Source organism: Eurytemora carolleeae, unplaced genomic scaffold (genome assembly GCF_000591075.1).
Source record: "Eurytemora carolleeae unplaced genomic scaffold, Eaff_2.0 scaffold385, whole genome shotgun sequence".
Classification (NCBI taxonomy): domain Eukaryota; kingdom Metazoa; phylum Arthropoda; class Copepoda; order Calanoida; family Temoridae; genus Eurytemora; species Eurytemora carolleeae.
This window is the reverse complement of record NW_019396304.1, coordinates 158,726-176,886: the sequence shown is the minus strand read 5'-3', so window position 1 is coordinate 176,886 and position 18,161 is coordinate 158,726. Positions and strand designations below refer to the sequence as shown.

General features: G+C 37.3%; 5 protein-coding genes across 5 annotated transcripts; all 5 read left to right on the top strand.

Annotated features, from left to right (window-relative positions):
- The first annotated feature begins 61 nt into the window (after positions 1-61).
- LOC111700546 (serine/arginine repetitive matrix protein 2) lies at positions 62-5,402 on the top strand. Its single transcript, XM_023471504.1, has 5 exons — positions 62-203; positions 988-1,123; positions 1,496-1,600; positions 2,096-3,879; positions 4,828-5,402. The coding sequence occupies exons 1-5, from the start codon at positions 142-144 to the stop codon at positions 5,150-5,152; spliced, it is 2,412 nt and encodes an 803-aa protein (XP_023327272.1). The 5' UTR covers positions 62-141; the 3' UTR covers positions 5,153-5,402.
- LOC111700551 (NHP2-like protein 1 homolog) lies at positions 5,400-6,673 on the top strand. The gene is made up of 3 exons (XM_023471509.1): positions 5,400-5,562; positions 5,999-6,258; positions 6,506-6,673. Exons 1-3 carry the CDS (start codon positions 5,518-5,520, stop codon positions 6,582-6,584), a joined length of 384 nt encoding a protein of 127 aa, XP_023327277.1. The 5' UTR covers positions 5,400-5,517; the 3' UTR covers positions 6,585-6,673.
- LOC111700547 (kelch-like protein 1) lies at positions 6,580-12,212 on the top strand. The gene is made up of 7 exons (XM_023471505.1): positions 6,580-6,819; positions 7,867-7,966; positions 8,719-8,926; positions 9,327-9,535; positions 9,802-10,861; positions 11,112-11,199; positions 12,013-12,212. Exons 1-7 carry the CDS (start codon positions 6,743-6,745, stop codon positions 12,086-12,088), a joined length of 1,818 nt encoding a protein of 605 aa, XP_023327273.1. The 5' UTR covers positions 6,580-6,742; the 3' UTR covers positions 12,089-12,212.
- Positions 12,213-12,534: 322 nt separating this feature from the next.
- LOC111700553 (huntingtin-interacting protein K) lies at positions 12,535-15,905 on the top strand. The gene is made up of 3 exons (XM_023471510.1): positions 12,535-13,219; positions 15,393-15,524; positions 15,697-15,905. The coding sequence occupies exons 1-3, from the start codon at positions 13,103-13,105 to the stop codon at positions 15,826-15,828; spliced, it is 381 nt and encodes a 126-aa protein (XP_023327278.1). The 5' UTR covers positions 12,535-13,102; the 3' UTR covers positions 15,829-15,905.
- Positions 15,841-17,361, top strand: LOC111700549 (GDP-fucose protein O-fucosyltransferase 1). Its single transcript, XM_023471507.1, has one exon. It carries the CDS (start codon positions 15,847-15,849, stop codon positions 17,083-17,085), a length of 1,239 nt encoding a protein of 412 aa, XP_023327275.1. The 5' UTR covers positions 15,841-15,846; the 3' UTR covers positions 17,086-17,361.
- Positions 17,362-18,161: the final 800 nt, after the last annotated feature.

Genomic DNA, 18,161 nt, shown 5'->3' with positions numbered 1-18,161 from the left:
CGGCAATTGCAGAGGCCTAACATTAACAAACGGCGAACTTGGCGATTGGCGAAGCACAGTAGCACGGAGAGTTTGGAAGAAACGTGAGATAGAAACGTTTTGACTAAAAAATATTTCAGAAGTTTCATAAATCAACATACAATGTATAATGGGATAGGATTAGAGACTGCACGAGGTTCTGGAACAAATGGTTACGTTCAACGGTAAGTGTATAAAAGCAGTTTTGAACATGTTTTTTTTTATCGGATGGTCTATGCCATTATTTCAAATTTAGGGTAATTGCCTAACCCCGCCCCCTTTCATATTTGAAAATGGATCTCATATGTTATATATGGAGAAAATTTGTCATGTGGCCGCAGCGCCCGGCCTCCTAGCCTGTCCTAGCCGCGGCGCTCGGCTCCAAGTCTGTCCTTGTCGCAGCGTTCCTTATCGACCTTAATAAATAATTCAAAATTACTTAAAATTAATGGTCCTAAACAAAATTGATAAGAGGGGGGTGGGGGCCCGTCCATAAAACCGTATACTGGGACGGACCTGAAACTTATGAAATTAATTTATTTTGATAGATTACAACATTATGTTCACCATTGTATTGTCTAGTTTTCTTGCTAAACATGGCTTGGCATTTACGTACACTCTAACTGATTTTTATTGTCAAATTTATATGTCGAATCCGGGTCCGTATACCTAAGACTTCATCAAATTTTGTTATTTACATTCAGTTGTATGTTGGGACCCAGTACGGGATGTAGGTCAGCTTTATGTTTTTTTGTAATCTTGACAGGTTTATGTGTATTGTAGCATCAATTCTGGAAATTTTGTTCTCCTTCATTCCCCTGCCCCCTTCCAGGACTGGCCTTTGATATCTTGTTCTATTAATTAACAAAGAATACATATTTTTCTTTTAGTCCTAAACTGACAACGTTCTGAATCACTTTTGTGTTGCTTGTTTGTAAAAGTTTGATCAATAAAAATATAATGTTTTAGGAACTTTGCCTTTGTGCGTCAAGGGAAGAATGATATTAAATATAAAACTGAGGAAGATATTAAGAGATTAGATGCTTCTACTAACCGGGAACCCAACCAGGGAATTCTGGACCATGAGAGGAAACGCAAACTCGAGGTAAGTTTTTCAAAGTAGAGGAGGTTATGATGTCCTGGTTTTTCATCCCTAATCAAATTTATCATGTCGTTCCATAGATTTCTCTAAGAACTTCGAGTTTGTCATTGGGTAGGTGATAAAAAAAATATTTATTGTGACATAAAACCGTTGTATTAAACATTTTCTTGTTTTGTTTTTCTCTTTTATTTTCGATGGTCATCCGTCGGGGACTAAATGGATATTTTGCAAGTCTTTTACCAATCCTATGACATTTACCCAATAATTAATTCATTACTAGAGGAAACAAGGCCCTATTAATAGCACCTGGGGTAAATATTTGAGTAAATATTTACCACAGTTTTTCCGATGAATGTAACGTGCATTGTTCTTAAGGTTAAATGTATGGAGCTGGCCGAGCAGCTGGAGGAGCAAGGATATTCAGAGGAAACTGTTCAAGAGAAGGTTTCTCTGTTCAGGAGTCAGCTCCTTAGTAAAGAGGTTGGTCTAACCTTTTAGGATTTTCTAATTTATACATTTATTTCGGGGATTAAATTTTATTTGGTGGATTTATTTTATACCAGGAATCAATTCGCTTTTCCATAATATCGCCAATTGTCCATAATATAAACCCTACTATTTCTTTGTTCAGAGTACTGCAAACCCCAGCATTACACACAGGAAGCTTAGTTGGGGGTGAAATGTCCATTTATAATATTTTTATTTTTGGGATATTATGACCAAAACTACATACATAATAAAACGAGACATTTGTGTATTTATATGTTGCCTAAAGCCGCCCAACCGGCTAGACCGATTAGGCTGAATTTTTTTGTGGAAACTCAATGGTGGCCGGGGGGGAGGGGGGTATTACAGGCTAGGAAAAAAATCTAAATTTTTTAAAAAAAATTATTTTTTTTTTCCACGGGCAACGCCGGGCCCTTCAGCTAGTAGTAAATATAATTACTTGATTTACATTCCACTTTTTATGTTTAGATGACCAAGAAAGCTTTCACTGAAGTGGATGAGTTTGGTCGGCCGGTGGGGAAAGACACGCATCAGATTGCCGAAGCACAAAAGGAGAAGAACGCCAGACTTAAGGACGCTTTCGGTATCTCGGAAAAGTTTATCGAGGGTAGTAGTTTTGACAGGAAGGCTTTGGAGGTTGCAACCAATCAGATGGCTAAGAAATACGAAACGATACCCTCAGACGAGGAGAAGAAAAAGAAGAAGAAGCGTAAAAGGAAAGCGTCAGTTAGTTCATCGTCATCCTCCTCATCTTCAGATTCCGAGGACGAGAAAAAGAAAGAGAAGAAAGGAGTGGAGAAAAAGAAATCTCCGTCTATATCTCGGGAGAAGGATACAAGACGAGCGGAGAGGATGGACGGGTTTCCCAAGATCAAGGACGAGCGTGATAGTCCTGTAAGATCTATCCGTTGGCAGATGAAAGGACAGGAGGAGACCAGAACGACAAGGGGGATTGAAGGGAGGACGACTGATGAATCCAATAGACACCGGGACCAGTATGATAGACAGGATGAGCACAGAAATGGGGATTCCCGTGAGAGAAGACGACGAAGTGTATCTGATTCTGAGAACGTGAGAACACGCAGAGACAGGTCCGACTCCAGGGGCAGTAGAAGACCGGCAGAAGTCAGCAGATCTCCTTCTCCTGTCAGAAACAAACGACGCGCTCCGTCTGCGGTGAAAAGAAAACATTATTCCCGCTCTCCTTCTCGAGAACAGCGGCGGGGAGGAAAACATCCCTCTTCTTCCCCTGAACTCACTAGACACGATACACCAGAGAATATAAGAAAAGCGGAGGAAAGAAGCAATAAATCTAGAAGGAAATCTTCACTCTCTTCGGAAGATGAAACCAAGACAAGAGCAGCACAGAAATCTTCTAAACGGAAAGGATCTGTATCCTCAGATGATGAGAAGATGGAGAGAAGAGTACCCCAGAAATCTTCGAGACGTCAAGTCTCCTTGTCCTCTGACGAAGAAGATTCCAGAAGAAAATCTCGTATGGTCTCTGAGAAAAAAGATCCACGTAGTAGGCGTCATGATTCATCCCCGGTAGTAGAACGGAGAGCTTTGAGTCCTGATGAAAGTAGAGGCCGGCGAAAAGCTCCAAATGGAAACAGGCATGACAGTTCTAGTCCCGAAGCAAGGAAGAAAACTACAAGATCCCCGTCGTCCAGGCAAGAAAGAAGAGAAGAACGAAGCTCTAAACCTAGGAAGGAAATTAAACGAGAGAAGAGTGCCAGTTCCTCAAGTGAAACCCAGGAAACTAACCGACAGAAGGAGAGTAAAGAATCATCTCCCGAACCTACAAGAAGATATAAACATAGGAGAGAAGTTCCTGAGGTTCAGGTTAAGAATGAACGGGACAGATCTCATGATAAACCCAACAAGGAAGTGGAGAAGAAGAAAGATACAACCGAAGATGAGGATGACAGTGTGAAGGAGAAGATCAAGGCCCTGAAGAAGGTTGAGAGAATCCTGCAGAAAGAGCTGGAAGCTAGACGAACCAAAAGAACAAAGAATTCCAGTTCCTCAGAATCCAGTAGTGACGAGGACGAGGCAAATAAACCTAAGAAGAAGAAACCAGTGTTGAAAAGGAAACCGAAGAAGAAAGAATCTTCGTCCGAGTCCTCAGAGTCCACTTCAGACTCAGAGTCCGAGGTAGAAGTTAAGGAAGAGAAGAGTCCCAGTCCAGAACCTGTAAAATATAAACGACGAGCTTCACCACCCGCTTCGTACAGACGGTCGGAGGAAAGGTTAGAATAAGATTATAAGAAGGGAGGGGGGAGGGGGGGCTTGCTAGCAAATGGTCTTAATTAAAAGGTTCTGCTGTTTTTATGCCTACTTCCAAGGTACGAATGCTAGGAAAGTTCATTGCGGTCGCGTTTACTCCGCGTACATATTGAAACAAGTTCTTTCTGGTCGAAATTTGTTAACAAGAATAGATGCGTCAGTGTTCGCTGAGTATCCGAGGAGGTTAAAAGCATTAATTTTGATAATTTTGATGATTTTGAATTTTGATAATTCACATAAAAGTTTCCTATGACTAGAATATTTCATTGATTTTTATGTGAAAGATGGTTCCCATGTCAGGCTTCGACATCCGTCTTGTGTTTACATCACCGCCCAAAGACAGTACACTGCAGTACAAAAAAATGCACCTCTGAAATAACTTTCCCTTGCCTTGCCTACTTTTATGTATATATACAATACATTAATTTATAAAATTGTTTTTTTTTCGTTCCGAAAACAAACCACAAATAATTTCAAACTTATTTATCACTAGCTGTTTAACTGTTAAAGAGACTGTATGCGTATTTCAAGCGGCCCGCCAAGTAAAAATGGCAATCCCGATTCACATCGTTATCCTTAAAAGCTTTGTCTGATAAATTATGAATTAGAAATCTATGTTTAAGATATTAAAAACTGACTACTTTTCATGCGTGGTTCACTATCAAAGTGACAATTTAAGCTTATAAAATCACAATTTCTTCCAAATTATTGATCAGATTAAGGTTTTTATGGTATTGTTTTGAGTCGGGCCTTGTCACTTTTGTGCGGAGAGTCACTTGAAATCAAGCTTGCATACCTTAAGGCGTAGAAATAGCTGAACCAATTGCGTCAAATTTTTGTGGTAGCTCTCATAATCTAAGGGAAAATAAATAAATATTTCAAGTTTTAAAATATATACTTTTTATCTAAAGGAGTTCGAGACGAAGAAGTGTCAGTCCTCCCCCAGCCCGATCCCGCCCAGCAGCTAGACAAAGTAGATCAGTATCTCGGAGTAAAGATGGGCAATCCAGGAGACGAACAGACCGTTCTGTTAGTCGAGGGACCCGGAGAGGGGTCAGATCATCAAGAGGACGGGACGTGTCTCCTCCGCGAAGATCAACCAGCAGAACGAGAAGAACACGTCGAAGTAGAAGCAGATCACAGAAAAGACGTTCACCGTCTAGATCTTCCAGTGAAGAGCGGATGAGAAAGAGAAGACGGCGCAGTGACTCCTCTGATCTAGAGAAACTAGATTAAAATACTTCAATATATATTAAAATAATCCGTATCATGATCTTGTATTTAGTTCTAGGATCTTTAGTATTCATGTCTCCCCTTTGCGTAAAGATTAAAATTTTAAACCATTATCGACTAAATTGTGAATAATTTTATTTGACTTATCTCCCCTCAAATTTAATTCCCAGTTTATATTTATTTTGTATCCTGAATATATATCTTGAAGATGTATTCCACAGAGTTAGTGTTGTTACATCTTGTCGTTTCAGAATATCCTCCGTGAAGCAGTGACGCTGTGAACCTACTACCAGGCGAGCAGAGCAGAGAGGTTAAAACCAACATCTTATCCCTGCATATACACAGTTCCTAAACCAACCAGGATCATCATGACTGAGGAAGTTAACCCCAAGGCATACCCTCTGGCCGAGCAGGTAGAGAACCTTATATTACTAATTGAAAGGAATTTACGCGTAATTTCAAGTAACCCTTCATGCAAAGATGACAACGCTGCGCCGCATTTACAACGGTAGCCTTGACACCTTTATCTGAACAAATATGTGGAAGATACCGTCATTTTTTATTATTTGAAAATTGTTTATTTCTGTGAGTCGCTCCATAGCTTTTTATAAACAAGATTTGCGCCAGTCACTTTCGCAGGGAAACCACAAAAGAAAATGAACAGTTTTAAAGATCAAAACATTGATATCGTACTTGATCAGACAAAGTTTTCAAGGGTACCATTGTAAAACAGGCATTGCCAGCTTTGCATGAAGGGTCTTTTGAAATTACGCTTCGAGTTTCAAGTTAAACGATATTTCTTTTAACAGAATTTTAGTATTACAAATTTAAACCTTACTATTTGACTAGGCTCTGACCACTAAGATCCTAAACTTGGTTCAGCAGGCCAGCAACTACAAGCAGCTCAGGAAGGGAGCTAACGAGGCTACCAAGACTCTGAACAGAGGACAGGCAGAGTTTGTCGTTCTGGCCGCCGACAGCGAGCCCCTGGAGATTCTGCTCCACATCCCGCTGTTGTGCGAGGATAAGAATGTTCCCTACGTGTTCGTTAGGTCCAAGCAGGCCCTGGGTAGAGCTTGTGGTGTCTCCAGGCCGGTCATTGCTGCCAGGTTAGTCATATAAAATATCTATCAAACATTTTAAATAAAACATCCTAAGGGAAGCCTGAAACCCTTGCATTTTGATACTTTAAAATAGATCACATCAGAAACCGGTTCTTTTTACATCTAAGAATAAAGAGAAAGTAAAGCAACGAAATGATCAACATTTTAAGTTTTTTATCATCTACATTTTGAGCTTGTAAATTGTGAGATAAAACCATGAAAACTACTTTTTTTTAAATTTAAGTATTTTCAGTGTGACCCAGAATGAGGGTTCTCAGATCAAACCTCAGATCACCACCATCCAGCAGGAGATTGAGAAACTTCTCTTGTAAATGTTAAACAATGTACCTGAACCGTGCATTGAAACTCATTTTTTTTTCTTCTCAGAAACTGACATTTTTTAAATGATATTTTTTTCAGAGAAGATGGAAGCTCTCTTGACACGGCCGAATCAGGTATGATTCCACGCACGGGTAAATGAAAGGCGAGGATGGACGATTTAACAAGATCATTTTCCAGCGGGAGCAGTATAAGCTACTCAGTTTGTCGTAGTCTCAGCAGTCCAAGGTTAGCTAAGAACAACTTGTACCACAGCTCTTCTGAACTTTGATAACTTGGCTATATAACTTAGTTCTATGATAGTAACACTTGGGTTATGGTGGCAGTCGGGATTGCTTATTTGTCAATCCAGGAGTAAATTTTTTCTTGGAATTCATTATCCATCATTTTTCTTGGGGTGAGAATTTGTGAATATTTTAAGTATCTGGAAAAATATTATATCATATTTGTTATGAAGTTGTGGGTGGAGCTTGATAAAACTTCAAAGATACAGAAATTGGTTATCAATAAAAAATTGTTTAAAAGGAACAACACTATAAATTGAATATCTTGGTTTGGATTATCTGACTTGATAGCATGGTTAAATCTGATACTTACGTGGGAATACTTGTAGATTTGTCATCAGGGTTCCAGATAGGAGCATTAGGGGTGTTCATTTTTAGGGTCACTTTTGGTACAGAGATGCAAGGTCGCCAGAAAAATGCAAAATTTTGAAAGATTTTCAAAAATAATTTTTAAAAAATTCTTAACATTTTTTTTCAGGGTGCGTCAATTGATTAAAATTTCACCTTTTTTCGTTTTTTTTCACAAAAATTGTAATATGCCCATCCCTAATTTGGTTATCAACATGCATATCAGTTATTATGGAGATAAACATGTCTAGAATACACACACAAAAAATTAAAACCCTATCTTGACTGGAAAGGTGTGCGCCAAATGGTTTCGTGAACTACGCAAAAACAAATTACAGTATAGTTGTACTTGGTTTAATGCAGTATAGTAGGCAGATACTATTATTAGAATATGTACGGTATAGTTGTACTTGGTTTAATGCAGTATAGTAGGCAGATACTATTATTAGAATATGTACGGTATAGTTTTACTTGGTTTAATGCAGTATAGTAGGCAGATACTATTCCTAGAATATATAGAGTACATTTGTACTTGGAGTATAGAGATGACGTCTTTTTGTATCCAGCAGTTGATCACAAGATTCTCATTTCTGCTGTTATGCTATTTTATCATATGAAGATTTGTAAAGTTTTTATATTTAAGGTTGTTGAGTGATGAGACGGTTCTAGGATCTCCAAATAGTCTTCATGATGAAACCTACTCCGACCCTCAGCACTCTCAGGGTATACTCACTAGGGTTCAGGTTAGATAACTATAATAATTAAAGTGACATAAATGTATTTGTCCATGGAGTGCTCCCTTTGAGACAGTGCTTAGGATCCATTCAATTTTGATGTGGATCCGGATCCTGGATCCGCATTGGAAAAAAATGGATCCGGATCCAGGTCATTTCTTTAAGATTTACTAAATTTTTTAAACAAAAAATAATTTTCAAAATTTCTTTTTTATTTTTTTTCGTTTATTTTTATCCTAGAACTTGATGAACCATTCAGAAATGAGGAAATTTTATAATCTCTTTTTTTCATCAGTTCAGATTTGGGTTTTAGGAGTTAAAATTTTTTTTTTTCAGTTTTTGGTCGATATTTTACCCCTTGGATTCGTGGATCCGCATATTTTTGCGGATCCGGATCCAGGAAGCCTAAATCTTGCGGATCCAACGGATCCAGATCCTGAGCACTGCTTACAGTAGATAGCGTTTTTATCAATTAATGAAGACGATTTTTATTTTAGTTTTTTTTGCAAGCTTTTTCTAATCACAAATTTAAAAGGAAGTAAAGGAAATAATTGGCAGCTTTTTTTGTTTTCATGCTAATGTTTTTCCATTCTTTTTAAAACTTTGTAAAAATAAAGATGGAAGCCGAAGTTTCTCTTCATTGTATTAAAATATACGACGACGACTGAGATATTTACCACTGAGGGGGATGGGGTTTAAATAGAAGTGATTACCTAGCCTAACGGTCAGATGGTTTATAAAACGATCTTGTTAATATTTAGAGTTTTGCTACAAGTGGTGTGTTTACTGACGTAACCCTCATTTGTGGCGGAGTTGAGTTCCCGGCGCACAAACTTCTTCTCTCCGCCGCTTCGGACTATTTCTCCGCCATGTTTACCAGCGGCATGGTGGAGGCGGAGAGGGATAGAGTTGAGATACATGGGATGGAACCTGGGGCACTCAAGGTGCTAGTCGACTACTGTTATACAGGTAAAGGATCTAAAGTAAAGGGAACACTGTAAGATCCGCGATAGGTTCACAAATAAATAATATTTACCCACAAAAGATGAGACTGTAAAAACATCTGAAATTCTTTACATATGACGATTCCATGGAAAAATTAAGTCTTCTCTGTCTAAATATAGTTGTATGGCCTTTGTATAGTTTGGTCAAAGTAAGAAACAAGTTTATTGTTGAAATGAATCGTGAATTAAGAAAAATAGACGGTATACATTCCGTAGTCTGCTCTGAAACCTATTTCTTTTTTTGGTAACCCTGTAGATTAGGATAAATAAACAATTTCATTTCACTGCTCCCTTATCTTCTACTATTATTGGAAAATTGAATATGGGGTTTTAGTTTTTATCTTAACTCGCATCCCAATGCTTAGGTAAAGTTGAACTACATGAAGAGAATGTAGAGAATCTTCTATCTGCAGCTTGTCTTCTCCAACTCCCAGCTGTGGTTGATGCCTGCAGCACCTTCTGTCGGAAACTACTCCACCCCTCCAACTGTATAGGGATACAACGGTTTGCAGATACTCAGGGTTGTCTACAGTTACGAGATTATTCACAAAGATTTACAGAGGACAATTTTCAGGTAGGGATTAAGCATTTTTTTTTTTGCATTGATTGGTATACAACTATTTCATTCAGTAATAAAGCTGATTATGTTGAAAAACTAATTCCATGTGAGAAACGTATTGAAAGAAACTTTGTGACGGATTAACTTGACAAATTGGTCGACAAATCTCAGACATTGATACTAAAGCGTTTAAGAATTGTCAGTAATTCAAACCTCAAATCATAAATATATGTTTGGTAATTTATTTTGTCCATCTGGAGTTAATAAATTTTATTGTTCAGGATGTTATGAAGAATCAGGAGTTCATGTTACTTCCAGCAGCAGAACTGGAGAATATACTCAGCTCTGATGATCTGAATGTTCCAAGCGAGGAGATTATATTTCAAGGATTTATGGATTGGGTTAACTACGATCTTACAACCAGAAAAGAATACGCCTCGCGTCTGCTCGCGTGTATTCGTCTTCCTCTTCTCTCTCCTCAGTACATAGCGGACAATATTGAGAACCAACCTGTGCTGAAAAGTGATCCTGAGTGCCACCACTTGATCTTAGAAGCCATGAAGTACCATCTTCTCCCGGAGCGAAGATCTCTTCTTCAATCTACTCGAACCTGTCCACGGAAATCCACCGTAGGATATCTTTACGCCGTGGGAGGGATTGATACAAGTAAGGGAGCTATTAGTATAGAACGGTATGATATGAGAACTGATACCTGGGGACAGTTTGCCTCAATGACTGGGCGCAGGTTACAGTTTGGTGTTTGTGTGGTTCAAGGAAAACTCTACGTGGTTGGAGGAAGAGACGGGCTGAAAACATTGAATACTGTTGAGTGCTATGATCCAACAGAACGGACGTGGATCCAAGTTCCGCCCATGAGTACACATAGACATGGTTTAGGGGTTGCAGTACTTGGAGGACCTCTGTATGCTGTGGGCGGGCATGACGGATGGAGTTATCTGAATACAGTAGAGAGATTTGATCCAGCAACCCGTCAGTGGAGTCCTGTAGCTCAGATGACTACTCAGAGAAGTACGGCCGGAGTAGCAGTGTTGAATGATAAATTGTACGCAGTTGGAGGACGGGACGGATCATCTTGTCTCCGGAGTGTGGAATCATACAATCCTCACACTAACCAGTGGAACCTTGTTGCCAACATGTGCCGGAGACGTGGTGGTGTCGGAGTAGGAGTTCTTAATGGATTCATCTACGCTGTCGGAGGACATGATTCTCCAGCTGCCACAAATCCGAACCAGTCCAGGTTTAGTTGTATGGAGAGATATGATCCTTCTACGGATACATGGACCTTAGTGGCGAGTCTGTCGATCGGACGGGATGCGATAGGTAGGTTTTTTATTAACAAGTTTATAATTATTTGAATCCAGATGCTTCTGCGGATTAAGTTTTATAGGTTGGCTTTTAAGTTTAAGGCATTTTTTAGCCATGTTTATTGACTGGTTATTTTGTTATTTTAAAAATTAAATTTTTTTTCAATATTTCAGGTTTTAAAGTTTACTGTTTTGATAATTTAAACTAGCCTACTTATTTTACAATAGGTTTTTCACAACAAGTAAATAGAATCCTATTACTCCAGGTGTTTGTGTACTCGGAGAAAGGCTGTTTGCAGTTGGAGGATATGACGGATCAGGATATCTCTCATTGGTGGAGAGCTACGATTCTAGGTAATATCAATCTCCAGTCATAAATAATTAGATATTCAGTATCAATCTTGTAATCATATTCATCTTTAGTAATCAAGTAAACATATTAGTCGAATGCTACACGTATAAGTATATGTTGATGCCTAGAATTATAATTTATCGGACTAGGGCACAGTGTGGACAAAAAGGACACTGGTCTGATTAAATTGACGAAAAGTGGGCTTTGTTTGCATTTATGAAAAAAAAACTTAAGCAAAAAACTATTATTTTTTTGAAATTTAACCTGTAAAGAGATTCAGAAAGCTAAGTAAAATATATCTTAATGTGTAAATCCACTAAAATTGTTTTAAACCATGTTTCAGCCTGTACTTTTTCACACTTTTTCAGTTTTTACTTTTGTCATTAAAATAAAATTTATTTTATGATTTATGACTAACAAAAGCGATTTGTTTTTTATGAATGTTGTATTACTTCTCGAATAAAAAGTTTTATAAAATACCGATTAATTAAATAAGTCTAAACCCCCTTACACGTGTCCACACTGTGCACTGTGCAGGGACCGAATTACGATGCTGAATTACCTTCTGCCGGTTCAAATTTGAACCATCGACTCCAAGTTAAATATTAAGGGAGATTTGAGTCGGTGATTCAAATTTGAACCGGCGGTAGGCAGTACAAATTCATTAAATTTGATCCCAGATTTAATGTATTACCGGGTCAAGCTGAAGAGAAGTGGTTAAACTAAGTCTACGTGGTTGAACTATCCAAATCAGGCAGGGATCTGATCTAATGAATTTGAGTGTTAATAGTTTCACTAATTTTATAATATTTCAGGGATAATACTTGGCGTCAAGTTGCTTCACTGAATACTGGAAGAGGTGGACCTTGTGTTGTTGTTGTGCAGAAGTAATGCCTATGTTGTTCAAAAGTAGTGCGACGCAACACTTAAGTAACACCTAGTAATACTTCTAATGCAGTAGAAATCTGCGTTTATATTTTTTTAGAATGTTTAATCAAACCAAAAAAAAAATTATGTAACAACAATTACGTAATTCTGAGCTGTAAATTAATGAAGAAGGATAAACTGATACAAATGTTCAGCGCTATTTATATTCTTACAGTAACATATTTAGGAGCTAAGGCTTTTCATCATCTATAAGTACAGTTCTATGTACTGATGTGAACATTTTTTCGTACAGTTTATGTACAGTTCTTAACGCATGTTAAAGTTGAGCACACGCTCCAGAGTGGATTTAATCATCGCACGGAATACAGATATGTGTACAGAGCTGAAAACTTTAGAATGAGATATCCGTAATCCCGGTCAGTTAATTAATCTGGAGATTAATAGCAAGAGGTTAACAAGCATTATTTAATCTCGAGATTAAGAAAAAGGCTGGATCAAGCATTGATCTCGATATCCACAATTCTAATGTATTCCGCTCTGTGCTCGCGCATTTTAATTATGCTTTTTTCGCTTTTGTAAAATATTATATTATCAAATCAGTATTTAAACATTTAATGAACCTTTACTTACCGGTTTAAATTTACTTAAATATTCGTGTATTTAGTCACCCTTAAATTAGTCGTGTATAATTTAGTCACCCTTAAATTTACATGGAATTGAAATTAAGACTGAACATTTGGTTGTATTTGTAATCGACTAAGCATATCCTTAATGAATTCATGGCTTGTTAAAAGCAATATTTTATATTCATGACTTCGCATTCCACGCAACACGGTGCATTTATAAGGTTATCTGTTCTTACGTATTCTTGCCCTGAACTTAAATAAATTGTGATTTTATATTATTCATTATAGAACCTGTAGCTTTAGCATATATTATATGATAAATTTTTAGAAACAAATACATTCAGTTGAACAAGAAGATTTTTATCTTTTATTCTCTTGGTTTCAGATAAATATGCCGAATAAGGTTGAGAAGGATGAGGTTGAGGAGGTAGAGGCTGGGGATGTGGAGGCTGTGGAGGATAAGAATAAGGATAGAAAACATGATTGGGGAGCAGCAGATCTAGAGAAGGTATGGAGACGCGAGTAAGCGAGCTGCAACATCTGCTTCTGGTCTAAACAATTCGGAAGTCCCATTATTATTGTTCACATTGTTCTATTCTAAGATCCAAAGTTTTAGATTCTGGTGAAATTATTGAACTAGGTTCTTTTATCCATAGGATTACTTTTAAGTGAATTTTTTTACAGGATCTCTCATTTTAAAGAGTGGGCTGTTCATGGATTTAATTCGGGAGACAAAAACTGCGAAATGAAATGAAAATTCTCATAGTTTGGCTACCAAGGTCAAGAATTTCAAATTTGCAATATAATTTGTATTTGAGCGCGTGCTCATTGAAACTGTATTTTGTATTGTAGATAATGTGCTTTTTTGTCGTTTGTTGGGGGTTTCAAATTTTGAGAAAAATTGCACTTGCATCAGTTCAAATTGGAAGTATGTATGGAAGTAAGACTTAAATCGCGAAATCAGATAAAACTTTTTGAGCTGCCTACTAAATTTGCTTTTGACCATAGGTAACATAGGTTTTCGTAGTCAGGGTATTTCAGGGATAAAATCCCCCAAAACTGCAAAAACTTGCTTTTTCTTAAAAAGAAGTATAAATAGGTCCCCATTTGAAACTTCAATTGATAGAAAAAGGTTCATAATATATCTAGTTTTACTTCTGTGTTCCTTTTTCAGAAAAACGAGTAATATTTGAAAAACTATCTCGAGACCATTATTTTTGGCATTACATTTGGTCTGAAAAAAATATTTTGAGAAAATTCTTTGGAAAAATATTCTGAAAGATAATAAATCAAACTAAATTTTTTTTCTACATGCACCTCATTCCACAATTTTAGAGACTTTATAAAAATACAAAAAATTCTAATTTAGAGGACACAATTTGAGTTTTTGCTCATCCCTGGACCACTATTTAGCAAATAACGAATCGCTATAATTTTTTCAGCCGGACTTTTGAATTAACTTCTTATCAAAAGTTTCCTATGTAGACATTAAGTTAAGACATTTTTAATCAGCGCTATAAAAGTACCGATTATATCTTAAGGTTATCAATTATAACTCTAGGTCGTTTATATCTCTTGGTCTCTGATTATATCTCTAAGGACCGATTACATCTCTAGGTTACCGATTATATCTCTAGGTTACCATTATATCTCTAGGTTACCATTATATCTCCAGGTTAGCAAGTATATCTCTAGGTTACCAATAATATATCTCCAGGTTGTCGATTATATCTTTATTTTGGTTATTGGTGAATTAATCTCTGGACCCCAGTTAGGGTATATTGTGAATCTGTATAGAGTTTATAGGTTCACTGAGCAACTATTTATATCACTATTTTTACTCAAACAATGTCTCTATCATATCGTTGGTAAATGTTTTTAAACATTTTAGGATTTCTAGCGTTTTAACTTCTAGGTTACCGATTATATATCTAGGTCAATTATAAAAGCTCTAGGTTACCGATTTTATCCCTGGGTTACCGATAATATCTCAAGGTTACCTATTATATCTCTAGGTTACCGGTTATGTTTCTAGGTTACCGATTATATCTCTAGGTTACCTATTATATCTCAAGGTTACCTATTATATCTCTAAGTTACCGGTTATGTTTCTAGGTTACCGATTATATCTCTAGGTTATCTATTATATCTCAAGGTTACCGGTTATGTTTCTAGGTTACCGATTATATCTCTAGGTTACCTATTATATCTCAAGGTTACCGATTATATCTCTAGGTTACCTATTATATCTCTAGGTTACCTATTATATCTCAAGGTTACCGGTTATGTTTCTAGGTTACCGATTATATCTCTAGGTTACCGATTATATCTCTAGGTTACCTATTATATCTCTAGGTTACCGGTTATGTTTCTACTAGGTTACCGATTATATCTCTAGGTTTCCTATAATATCTCAAGGTTGCAGATTATATCTCTAGGTTACCATTATATCTTTAGGTTACCTATTATATCTCAAGGTTACCTATTATATCTCAAGGTTACCTATTATATCTCTAGGTTACCGGTTATGTTTCTAGGTTACCGATTATATCTCTAGGTTACCTATTATATCTCTAGGTTAGCGGTTATGTTTCTAGGTTACCGATTATATCTCTAGGCTACCGATTAAGTGCATCTATAGGTTACTGATTATATCTCTAGGTTAGCGGTTATGTTTCTAGGTTACCGATTATGCTGAGGAGATGGAGATTTTATCTACCGGAAATGAGCTTGAGGATGCCATTACTGCAATTAGGAACAAACAAGCTCTGAAAACTGCGGAGAAACTTGCCAGGGAACGAGAGCTGGCAAAGGTGAAAAAAATTCTGAATCTTTTCCATAAAATTTTTTTGAGAGAAAAAAATAGCCTTGTGGCATTTTAAAAATAAGTTAGAAGCCCCATTTGATGTGCTAATATTCATCAATTGGATCAACCAGACATATTAAAGAATCTTATTTTCTATGAGTAAACAGAAAATCTTTCAGGTAACCGTGAACAAAGAGGACATAGAGTTAATAGTTGCCGAGATGGAGCTGAGCAAGGAGCGTGCGGACCGCTGTCTACGCGAGCATGACGGAGATGTTGTCGCTGCTCTCACGTCTCTAGTCAATTCCTAAATTATTTACAATAAACTTATGTTACAATGTCTTATACTTGTATTCTTGTCCATTGTCCTCATTTATCTAATTGCAGATTTTTTAAAAATGATCCGGGTGCCCGGGTTGGTTGGTGTTTATCTCCTTCTCCCGGTCCTATACATTCTCCCAGTCTGTGTTGGAACACAGGATTCGAACCCTGATCCCCAGGGTTATGTCATGTACTGTCCTTGTATGGGCAGATTTGGGAACCAAGCTGATCACTTTCTTGGGTCTCTTGGCTTTGCTAAGGGTTTAGATCGGACCCTTGTTCTCCCTCCATGGATTGAGTATCAGACAGGACGAAGAGGATCTGTAATGGTTCCGTTTGATTCTTATTTCAATATTACAAAAGTCTCAGAATTTCATAGGGTTGTCACGATGGAGTACTTCTTCGACCACCTGGCCGGCAGCGTTTGGCCGCCGGGAGAAAGAATATCGTTCTGCTATGGTGAAAGAAGAGGACCTATAGAGCAGTCTTGTAACGCAAAAGATGGCAACCCCTTCGGACCGTTCTGGGACACCTACAACGTTAGTTTCGACCGGAGTGAGATGTACGGCCCTCTGTCCTACGACGTGTATCACCAGGATGCCGGAACTGTTTGGAACCGGAACTATCCTCCGGAGAAGTTTCCTGTTCTAGCGTTTACCGGAGCTCCAGCATCATTTCCGGTTCAACTGGATAACGTTAAGCTCCAGGAGTTTGTGGTGTTTAATGAGTTCTGGCGAGGTTTAGCAGAGAACTGGGTGAAGAGGAATCTACCTAAAGGTCCGTTTGTCGGAATTCATCTGAGGAACGGGATGGATTGGGATAAAGCCTGCGAGCATATATCTTCAAGTAATCATCTCTTCTCCTCTCCACAATGCCTCGGGTATAGAAATGAAAACGGAGAACTATATCAGGAACTCTGTATCCCATCTGACTCCACTATCGTTAAACAGATCAAGAAGGCTGTGAAGAAGGTGGGAGCTGTGGCGATATTTATCGCTAGTGATAACGATTTCATGGTTCGGCTCCTCTCTGAGAAGTTAAAGAACCTAGGCGTGTCTCTTCATCATCAGGATGAAGGGGACTCAATACCCCACCTAGATCTGGCAATCCTATCCCGGAGCAACTTCTTTATTGGAAACTGTATTTCATCCTTCTCCGCGTTTGTTAAACGGTCCCGGGATGTCGAGGGTCTTCCTTCAGGATTCTGGGGATACCCTCGGCCAAGGAATACTCATGACGAACTCTGATGACTCCGATGAAACAACCAAATGAAAAAATCTAAACCGTCCATCACAAAAAAGTACCTAAAATATTTCCGAACTTTTGTGATAGTTCTATGAATGTTGAAACTTGTAATCTACATATTTTGTAAAAATATTCTTTAAACTTTTAAAAATCTTCTGAAGAAAAGTTTTCTCGTTAACTATAAACGTTACAACGGTTAAATTTCTGGTAAAATATTGCTCAAATCTACTATTATGTACAAACAGTTAAATATATTAAGTGTAAACAGTATTATTAAAGTTTGAGCTTTTCCGAAGCACTTGATTCTAGGATTCTAATTGGTTACAGGGGTTTATTAAAGATTTTGGGGCAGATTTTATGCGTCATATTTTCTTTGTAATGTGTGTACACTGTATACATGTAAATTGTACATGTACATGTACAATGCTCACTCAGAGCCCGTTCTCTCTATAGATAGTGGTCGTGTAGTTCATGTAATTTGGGGGAGGATATGCTGGCCGCTAGATGTCTTACTCTGAATTCTTATCTGATAGATAGATAATTTCTCCGTACACTTGACGACCAATTTAGGAGACGTCAAGTTGTCGACCAATGTAGTTTATTGAAGGAACGGCCTCTGATAAATCCTAGATTAACCCCTAAATTATTTTAACAATGATCTGATTTTTTAAACGATTGTTTTTGGTGAATCATGTTTGTCTGTATATATTTAGTTTCTTTTCCATCATATATTATTCACCTTTTTTGTTCTTGTAGCCAAATGTTATATTATGCCGGTGAATGTTTTCTACATTAGAAAAAAAAAATTTTCAAATAATGATAATTGAATGGGGATCTTGTTAAACATTTAATGTAAACCTTCAACTGTATTTTAAAATCCGTAAAATATTACAAACTAGAAATTCATGGCGCTTCGCGCCCATCTTCTATTTTAATTGTGAACATGTTCTTTTTGTTATTTTATAACAAACAAGAAAAAAATTTTAAGGATTTTAAAAAAAATTCGCGGATTTTCAAGAATTCAAATTTTTTTTACAAAATTAAAAACCTCAAAACACATTTAAAAATTTTTTTTTAT

Excerpts from the sequence above, each read along its gene's own strand:
- LOC111700549 (XM_023471507.1), top strand. The coding sequence starts at position 15,847 with ATGTTACAATGTCTTATACTTGTATTCTTGTCCATTGTCCTCATTTAT.
- LOC111700551 (XM_023471509.1), top strand. The coding sequence starts at position 5,518 with ATGACTGAGGAAGTTAACCCCAAGGCATACCCTCTGGCCGAGCAG. Across the intron at positions 5,563-5,998 it reads CATACCCTCTGGCCGAGCAG|GCTCTGACCACTAAGATCCT; the intron begins GTAGAGAACCTT and ends CTATTTGACTAG. Across the intron at positions 6,259-6,505 it reads AGGCCGGTCATTGCTGCCAG|TGTGACCCAGAATGAGGGTT; the intron begins GTTAGTCATATA and ends AAGTATTTTCAG.
- LOC111700553 (XM_023471510.1), top strand. The coding sequence starts at position 13,103 with ATGCCGAATAAGGTTGAGAAGGATGAGGTTGAGGAGGTAGAGGCTGGG. Across the intron at positions 13,220-15,392 it reads GAGCAGCAGATCTAGAGAAG|GTTACCGATTATGCTGAGGA; the intron begins GTATGGAGACGC and ends TTATGTTTCTAG. Across the intron at positions 15,525-15,696 it reads GGGAACGAGAGCTGGCAAAG|GTAACCGTGAACAAAGAGGA; the intron begins GTGAAAAAAATT and ends AAAATCTTTCAG.
- LOC111700547 (XM_023471505.1), top strand. The coding sequence starts at position 6,743 with ATGGACGATTTAACAAGATCATTTTCCAGCGGGAGCAGTATAAGCTAC. Across the intron at positions 8,927-9,326 it reads AGTCGACTACTGTTATACAG|GTAAAGTTGAACTACATGAA; the intron begins GTAAAGGATCTA and ends CCCAATGCTTAG. Across the intron at positions 9,536-9,801 it reads TTACAGAGGACAATTTTCAG|GATGTTATGAAGAATCAGGA; the intron begins GTAGGGATTAAG and ends TTTATTGTTCAG.
- LOC111700546 (XM_023471504.1), top strand. The coding sequence starts at position 142 with ATGTATAATGGGATAGGATTAGAGACTGCACGAGGTTCTGGAACAAAT. Across the intron at positions 1,124-1,495 it reads AGAGGAAACGCAAACTCGAG|GTTAAATGTATGGAGCTGGC; the intron begins GTAAGTTTTTCA and ends ATTGTTCTTAAG. Across the intron at positions 3,880-4,827 it reads TACAGACGGTCGGAGGAAAG|GAGTTCGAGACGAAGAAGTG; the intron begins GTTAGAATAAGA and ends TTTTATCTAAAG.